Source organism: Atta cephalotes, assembly GCF_000143395.1.
Source record: "Atta cephalotes unplaced genomic scaffold scaffold00035, whole genome shotgun sequence".
NCBI classification, from domain to species: Eukaryota; Metazoa; Arthropoda; class Insecta; order Hymenoptera; family Formicidae; genus Atta; species Atta cephalotes.
In genome coordinates, this window is record NW_012130099.1 from 757,543 (window position 1) to 767,325 (window position 9,783).

The 9,783-nt window shown below is 39.3% G+C and overlaps 1 protein-coding gene across 1 annotated transcript in view; it reads left to right on the forward strand.

Moving 5' to 3' along the window:
- Window positions 1-9,783, forward strand: part of LOC105621611 (protein apterous-like) — a 47,534-nt gene that overhangs the window by 30,870 nt on the left and 6,881 nt on the right. The window contains exon 4 of the mRNA XM_012203080.1: window positions 7,847-8,376. Coding sequence (XP_012058470.1) covers window positions 7,847-8,376 — 530 coding nt within the window. The remainder of the gene's footprint in view (window positions 1-7,846; window positions 8,377-9,783) is intronic.

The following is a 9,783-nucleotide window of genomic DNA, read 5'->3' on the forward strand; positions in this document are numbered from 1 at the left end:
AGAGAGANAGANAGANAGAGAGAGAGAGAGAGAGANAGNANAGAGAGAGAGAGAGAGAATAGAATTTAACAATCAGAAAAGCCTTAAAAAACAAATCTTCTAAAAATTGCTTTGTCAGAAAGCTATTCCCAAAGAATTAAATAGATAGTTGAAAAATATCTTTAAATTTTCTAATTAAATTATTTGCATCCTTTTTTTCACAAAATGCGAAATGTTTTCCGAATAATTCCAATCAAAGAATCTGCCAAAACTACATCTAACTTGGGAATTTGTAAATGCGAGTAGGTAATATATATAGTCCAAAGGTTTAAAGTTCTGGCATAATATAAAGAATCGAGATGTTGTCGAGAATGAGGATAGGCGTCAATGTTCTGCAATACATTATGTGTACATTAACCGAAGGGAGAGGGCCAGGTCGTTGGTATGCCAATAAGAAGACGGTCGGCGATATAACGCCCGTGATCTAGATTAATGCGAGCACTGCCGGTAGCGGTCACGTAGAGCGTCCCACGCACAGCGTGTGTCCACTGCTGGTTGCGCGCAAAGCGTCCTCAGTTCTGAGGGCCCTGGTCCGCGGGCTGTCGCTACATTATTCATAAAATAAAACGTGCGAGGAGGTAGCGTGGCACGAAGGAAAGAAAAAGAAACTCGAGCTCGTCGAATTCCGCGCGAGTCCGCGCTGAGCCGCGTCGTGTCGAACGAGTCACTTCGGAATTTACGCGAAAATCATTCATCAGGTGTTCTTTCGCCGAGCACTTCCGGCGAGCGTTTGTGTCGTTAATAACATCGTACACACGAGCGCGTCTGTCATGTCCGCTATTAAAATCGCGTCGCTGACAACGATTTTCACAATCTTCGGGAACTTTTGTTTCTAATAATAATAAAATAAATTGATGATTACAACGAGTAACGCAAACATAATAAGGAGACAGAAGTGGCTACATTATTTCCAGACGACACGCATGTTCAAAAACGAATTTTTAAAAGTTTTTAAGCTTATTATTATGTCCATGATTTTGAACTTTTTGTTATCTGGATTGATATATATATATATATATATATATAAAATATATATAAAAATAATAATATCGGAATAATATTATTACTTGTACACGTAAGACAATTTCTTCATAATATGAAAGAATCTTTTTGAGACGTTTCACGAAAAGTATCCGTAGAAATTTGACATCATGCGATATCTATGTATATAATTCTCATTACTAGTGTTAATATTCATTACATTATTATGGTGTGGATTTAAAACTCATGGTGTTAAAATTCAAATCATGTTGATGTTATTAACAGAAAATGATATATACATTGAGAAAAAGATGCTCACAATTTTGTTTGCGAGAAATATATTTATTTCACTGAAATAAATCTTTATTTAAATAATGGCGAAATAAAATTATATTTCTAGCAAAACAAGTCATCTATTTTAATTTTTAATGAGACATATTTCACAGGAATGTTTCATCACAATTAGATTTTTTTCACAACTAATAAATATCGAAAAAAAAATGTAAATAACATTTACTTCGTAATGCTTCGATATTTTTCTCTCAGATATCGTATATTAAATTTATATCGATATTTTTTAATGTATTGGAACCTGAGATTCTTGGATTTTGAGTTTGTTCCCCTCCTACAATTCCTCGCGAAATACGGAATGTAGAAATACGCTATGTTTGAAAATAACTCTATTTTAAGATCAAGTCTTTAGAAGTACACTGCGAATCGGAGGATGTCGCGTTGCGAGCGATCGCGTAGAGATTGGTTAGCGACCTTGATACAGATTTTGTACGCACTTTATGGTGTCTTGTGTTTCTGTCGTATTAGTCAACGGCTGGATGTCCAAAAGCTACGAAGGTCTGAAGATATCTACCGATATGTATCGTATATTTACCGTATGTATGCTAGTTACTATGTACGTGGTGTCCAATGCGAACAATTCTGCTAACAAAAGATTTAATACATATGATTTACAATACATTATAATACATATGTATTGTAATATTTAATACATAATATAAAATGTATGACATTTGCAGAAACAACATGTGTAACATTTGTAGAATTTTTATAATATGGTTGCTATCAAATAATTTAACCATTTTAAATATTTTATCTATTCATATTTATATTCGTAATACACACAAAAGTGATATAAGTATTACTGATAATGTAAATAATTGTCGATATAAATTTTAGCTAATTGATTTACATAGAAACTGTCAGCTTATTACTAAGATAAATGGCTTTTTATATAAGCATAAATATTAAAAAGTAAATATCACATTAAGCATTTTTCGTTATATATTTTTTATTTATTATTATTGTTATCTTGACGTGGTAATATACTGCCACATCATTTAAATCACAATTGTAAAGTTACATAGAGGAAGATTAATGCTCGTTTCTACCAATGTAAATTAACTTTAATCTCGGTTCAACTTACTCTTCATCTTTTTCTTAGTCTTAAAACTAGAAAAAGATGAAAAGTTAATTGAACCGAGATTAAAGTTAAATTACATTAGTAGAAACAGAAACATCTTTTCACCCATAATGCAATGTTCGATAATGCAATGCATTATCGAATAATGATGAGTAAGTTTTGACTGAATTGCTGTCCCTTTTTATGACCTTAAGCAGTGAATACAAGGAGTGATTTAACTAATCCGTTAAAATTCTTCGCGAAAAAGATGATTTCGAAAATGTTATATATAAAATGGCGCAAAAGTGTCTCGAGATGCGATCTCGGAGACACCCTGTATCGTGCCGCAGCCTCCGATACATTTTTACCAGCAACCCGTTTTCTGCGTGCACGTTCGGGGATTAAGCGGCTCCAGCCTTGCCTGGCGACACCGATGTTGTAAATTATTATTTCCACGATAAAGGCCATCGTGGCAGTGCTGCCGAGCGCGGAATTCTCCCCGACTCCATAATTAATGCATTTGACGATAACCGCGGCGCAGATCTAATCGGGCAGATCCCCCCCTCCCGATTGTGGCGCGATGCGCGAAAATAAATGTGCCCACACCGTTTGAGAAATGCGTCGGCGACACACGAGCCGACGTAAAAGTGGATGAAACAGATGCATGGACGTAAAGACGCTAAGTATGACATCGATACTTCGGTTCCTTTCGCTTCGCTGGCATCAGGAATGCGTCAATGCTAATGTCGTTATGTACCTAAATGGCGATCCTTGGTTGCCGTGCCGTGAGAAATCAGCTTCTCTCGGTAGCAAGTGTTGCTTGTTTCTCTCGCTCCATCGCCGAAGGAACAAGGAAATTGTTTGACATTACGCGCGTGAACTCCGATCGCCAATTACTAATCTGACCTAACCTAATCTAACCTAACCTACTTATCATCCTGTTCAAGAATCATGACACGTGACGTTACTCGCAAATGCGAGCGCGATTGGCAGCCGATCTCGCGGCATAAGAAGAAATCTCTCGCAACGAGAGACAGTGTTCCGGAAGAAGGAGAGAAAAGAGAGCGGCCGGTTCTCTTTCTTTCGCTCTTTCGGGAGCCGGAAGAAGAAAAGACGAAAGGAAAAGAAGAAAGAGGCAAGTCCACGTGATAGAGTCCGAGTGTGCGAACGCGCGGCGAGCGGTCCGCCGCGTTCGGCGCGAGTTCCATAAAGGATTTCCGCCGCTCTTTTCTCCCCCTTGGAGGAGGGTGACTGTGGCGCGCTTAGAGCGTGCCTCTCTCCCGCATTGTATAATAATGTATCGCATATGGTCGCATCTTGTAAAACTCTGCGGGCGTTCCTCCCTCCCTCTTTTCCCTTTCCCTCCCGCCGCTCCGTCTTGTCCCAAGCCGAGGATGAAGACCCGAATGAGATCGTTCCCGGGGTCCCGGTTCATTCATCCGGCTCAACGGGGCCTTAGAGGTGACGAAAGGTCCTGAAAAACCGCCTCCAGGTCACGTTCGACGGGGGGGCCGAAGTCTGCGGATTTCGCTCGGTCTCATCGTTCCCAATCGACGTTGCCCCGGCAACGTTTTACCTGCATTGGTTGGCCGGGTCGGTCGAACACTCGCAGTAGTGTACGGGGTGTGGTGTTTCACCGAGAGAAGTATAAATAAGGGGGAAGAATGTTTTATGGGATTTTGAGGGTAACACGGTTGGGTTGCCGAGGGCTTTAGTTCGCGTTATGCGTCACATCGCGACTGTCCCGCGCTGTTTCACGTCATGTCTCATGTTTCCGCCCGAAGTAGCCCCCAAGAATGTAAATTATAGTTCTTCTGGAAAACGCTAATCTTACCTGTTGACAGTAGATTAATGGCGGAAATTTATCTAGTCGAAACTCTCAACGCGAGTAAGTTCATTTTGATTGCGCTATCTTTAACACACTTATCAGTATTAGTATTTAAATTGTTATTAAATTGTCTGTCACACGCCATACTATTTATTTTCCTTCTAATTTTTCTCGAGATTGAAAGATATTGTTTATACCTTTTAGAAGAATATTTCAGTATACAGTGATACATTTTGATAAAATATTTTTTTAGCTCGAGAGTGAATTGTTTTTTGTGTACTGTTACCACGTATTTTTCACTTTCAATTTTCTTCAACCAACGGTATCTCGCTCGATTAGCGAACAAAGCGCGACAGATCCGATTAGATGAAAATATGCGGTCTTACACGCCGTTGGAGACAAACCAGCTTCACCCGTGACCATCGTTCCATTGAGAATAGAGTAGTCAATAGGATCAGAAACGATAACAATGTGTCTCGAGTCAAGAGACCCTCGAAGGAGCGAATACTTAGTCTGCGGTTAGTTCCCCCAGATTAGGTTTCGGTCTCACAAACAGCCCTTCGAATTTATGATTTTCTTCCGCTTTTGAGAGAAAGAATTCCTTCCTTTGTAAATATCACCATTTTAAATTACTTCATTTTTGGAATTTTAATAATACAAATTCATATATATTCGCGTTTTCATATGTGTGTATGTATATGTACACTTTTTTTCTCGTAATTTAATTTTGTTCTGCGAAATCTAGAATAGACTTTTAGCAGAATGTTTATCTCATCCGTACGATTTCAACACAAAATCAATTTACGTAATCTTTTATTTATGTAGATTATTTTGTTCCAGCAGATGTTCCTCATATGCATATTGTTCCGCGTGTCTCTATTTTCCAATCATGCAGATTCTATCGTGAATAGCATTTCGTGTATTCACATCCTCTCTTTGTTCTCGTTCATCTTATTTTCGTTCTCTGATCTGTGGAAATTTCACTTGCAACACCGTAAGCGTATTTATCAATTCATTCAAAGCTTGATGGCCGAAGAATCTGAAATGAAATATTTGCGAAGATGTGAAAGCTTAAACGTTACTTTTAAAATTCTAGAATCTATAATTTGCAGAAATTATTACATAAAATCCAGATATCTATATGAAGCTTCTGTAGCTAATGAATAGGTTAACTATTAGATCTATTCAATTAAATCTTTTTGTGTGTCACCGCTAAATTGTTGCTGTTAAAATAAACTTAGTACTAATTCGTTTTTATACAGCTTATGTCATTTTTGTATCATAGAAATCATAGAGATCATAGAGATTAAGTTGCATGTCTCTTTATGCTAAAAGATCTGGGGTTCACATCCATTCATAATGAAAACATGTATCAGATAATTGATATATGTCAATCAAATGATTGTATTTGATCATCACTTCGCTCGGAAGAATAGTAAATTAACAAAGATATCTTTGTATGACAATCTCTACTAATAGATTAAAAAAGTGAAAATATTTCACTTCTTGAAAAAGAGTTTAGATTTAAGAATTAAATTTTCACTTTAAAGGAGTGAAACTTAATTTTTTTTGAAATAAGATTTCACTTTGAAGTAAAAATTTAATTCTTAAATCAAAAAAGAATGAAAATTGTCATTTTTTTTCCAGAAATGAAGGGTGATTGTATTTTCACTTTCTTGAAGTGAGATTTCACTGAAGAAATTTAGAGTGCACATATCAACACATGTATATAAAAGAGATCACCATCTCTCTAACAAGAGAAATGATACAGACTTTGAACAAGATATCACTTTAATTTTCTTTAAAATTAATCTTTTAATCAACATAAATTGTGGGTTTTATAGATCCATCTTTAATAACTGTGATACAGATATCTACCGCTTCGAAGAATTAAATGTATAGAAAGCAAAGTATGTAGAAAAAAAGTGGAAGTTTAACATGCAAAGAAAAAAAAGTCGAGACATTTTTCAGACGTGGACATTTAATGGCCCACGAGATTTATTTACAGCGAAGGTTGAGGAGCGCGAGCTTTTCTATCGCGTCCATTCTGTCTCTGCGATGAAACGTATCGCGCTGTTCGTTCTACCGTCGCCAAAATCCGTCCATTTCCGATCCAATACCTCGACATCGGGACATCGTAAAGGGCCGTGCGTACGCGGAGACCGGCTCCGAGATCGGCGTTATAAGATCGGGCCATGTCTTTATCTAGGTTCTTTAGTAGGGGGCGCGGGGTGGTAATATATTTAGTAAGCGTGGAGCGAGATAAGTGGTTAGGTAGGTAGTCGCGGCGTGGTTGTCGGCCAGATAGTCGACTGGCTCCGGTAATGGAGACTGCAGGGTGCCGCTAATGCAGTAGCGATGTCACGGCGCCCGGTGCATCGGTATATTCCTCTTTCCCTCCCTTTCCGCCCTTCCGCTCCCATCTTTGCGCGAAGCTACCGGACGTATCTTCGCCGGCCTTCGCGATATTGGCCGACCTGTATATCCTTCTCCTTTTTCTTTTTTTTCCTTTCCTTTCTCACTTTTTCTCATCTTTTTCTCGCTCCCTCAACGCTCGACGCGGCCTCTCTTTAGCGGAACTCCATTGAGGACATTGGTTGATACCGAGGGGATATCTCGAAGCGATAGCAGTCGGACGTGTGGAATGTGTTTATACTGAATAACGCGACACTGGTCGCGATGAGGCTCATTTTTGTAAAGATTATTTTCCTCCTTTTCTCTCGATTAACTGAACACGAGAGATTTATTAAAGGATAGAGAGGAGCACTGCGTGTAGCTTTAATAATAATGTACGCGTCATATATTTGTTGTACATTTGTTTCACTCTTTGATCGCGTGAGGCAAATGTTCGTGTCGTAATATTTCTCACTTCGAGAATATATTTCTTTCCAACATTCACGAATATGAAAATTAAACGAATACATAAACGTGAAAATTGTAAACTTTGGTTGTGTTAGGATAAACAAGATTATATATAGAAGAATGACAGTCTCTAAATTAATTTTACAACGAATTGAACCACATGTTACACACAGTTAATTCGAAAAAGTTAAGTGGTAAGATTGAATTTATTTGTAAGGTCCCTCGTTATTAATTAATTTGATCTTAACTCTTAACTTTTATCCGTCAATCGAGTCTCTCCGATCTATTATGAAATAAGTCGAAATAGATACCGTTCGGAATTATTTCATTTTCAAAAAAAATTTAGAGAATAATTTGATTAACTGAATTTAATTAGTGTTAAGAAAATCGTAGTCATATTGTTAATTGTACAACCTGGCTGTTGATCAACTTTACCGATTCATCGATAAGACTTAGGATTACCGACTTAGGATTATCGACTCATTGTAGATCTGGATTTACTCTAATCTTTTAATATCTCTACTTATCATTTATGTGTGAAGTGTGGACACATTGTATCTTGATCTGAAGGATTTCATATCGTCGATATGACTATTAATTGCTATCTGAGACCCATTACAATATCATCATACTGAAACGCGACCTTTATACGATACGATCTGCGCAGTCTACTTGATATGCATTGCAATATAATATTGATCTCTTCTGTTCTGTGTTCGCAGGATGTTCGGCAGCATGAAACGATGCGCGCGCTGCCAAGCGGCGATCCTCGCGTCCGAGCTGGTGATGCGCGCACGCGAGCTCGTTTTCCACGTGCGGTGCTTTTCATGTGCGGCGTGCGCCGTGCTCTTGACGAAGGGTGACCACTTCGGCATGAGAGACGGCGCCGTGCTCTGTCGGCTGCATTACGAGATGGGCGCCGAACTGCATCCGGCCCAAAGTCCGCCGGTCCCGGTCTACCCACCCGGGCCGCACTATCCCGGCCAGCCCTTCCCTTCGCCCGAGTTCCTCCATCACCATCATCATCATCACGCGCCACCGCACCCTCATCACTCGATGCACCCCCAGCACCCGCATAGTCACGTCAGTCCGGTGCCACTGCAACCTTCCACGCCCTCCGTCCCCGATGCTTCTTCGCCCCCAAAGGTGCCCTACTTCAATGGCGCCGCCGCCGTGGTCCCACCGCCCAGGCAGAAGGGTAGACCCAGGAAGAGGAAGCCTAAGGATCTTGAGGCTATGACTGCGAGTCTTGGTGAGTGTGAATTTTGTAATTGTATCTGATGTAGCGTGGGATCTCTAAAATAGACATCGAAATATCTGAGATATTCAAAAATCTTAAGCAGTAAAACGTAAGCAGTAAGCAAATTGACCAATCACAGTAGAATCCATAAGGCCATAATGTAAGCAGTAGCCAATCCAATATGTTGATTTCCTTATTACTTACGCTTTACTGCCTTAAGTTTTTTTTAAATTTTTTGTGTGCCACGGCCCTTAAGATGCCATGAACCAATTAGAGGACTTAGTATTTTAAGACATTACTTAAGATCGAATACTGTGAATATCGAATACTAAAATTATAAAATCTCAAAGTTTGTAATTTTCGAAATCTTAAAATTTTGAAAATCTCGCTGTCTTATAATTTGGACAATTATTCATGAGCCTATATTCTAAATTTCTTGCAGTGAAATCTCATTCCAAGAAAGTGAACATACAATCACTTTTAAAAACAAGTGAAAATATTTCACTTTTTGAAAAAAAATGATAATTTTCATTCTTTTTAGAATGAATTTTCATTTTAAAGGAGTGAAATTTCACTCTAAAAAAAGTGAAAATTGTTGCTCTTTTTAAAGAAGGGTGGTTGTATTTTCATTTTCTTGGAGTGAGATTTCACTGCAAGAAATTTAGAGTATAAAATGGTATACAAGAGTAGTCTACAGATCGTGAAGTCTAGATATGTCGTTGTTCCCAAAAGGCAATCTTCTATCGCGCCACGCTGGGAAAACGCATGACCGACCTGACGTGATTTACGGGCGTGCGTGGGCGCACGACGCTTGCCACCGAAGCCTGATAAAATTTGTCAGCACGATATAAATTCCCGAATCGAATCCCCCGATGAAACGCTTACGCGACGTGTGGGCGGCACGCCGGTTAGACTGAGAGAACTCAATTTCCGATTGTCGAGACCAATCGTGGGAACAAGATGGTACCAGCTCGGCCAAAGAACCACTGCAGACGTCGAAACTTCTACTTGCCACCTCTTCCTCATGCTCCTTTTTTCCGCTCATTTTCGCTGGAAGAGGTCGCTCGATGTCGCTGTGTCGTCGTGAAAAAAGATTGTGGCGGCGTGGAGGTGATCGTCCGGTACACACAAGTTGGCCTCTGATCTATCGTGGATCATGCAGGCAATTTTTTATGGTCGTTGCTAAGGGCCACGACGAGCCACGCTTCCGAGGCGAGATAAATGGCCGTGTGTTTAGTAACACTTGAATTATGGTTGTAGTTCGCAGCGTGCGGTCTTGCATACGAACAAATCGTTCATATAGATTGCTTGTATTAATTGTTTAATAAGCAAAGCCACTATGGTCGAATGAATAGCGAGCAGTTTCGTGTTACTAGATTGTGCAACATTAAAAATGCAATTTGTTCTTGTAATATGAAA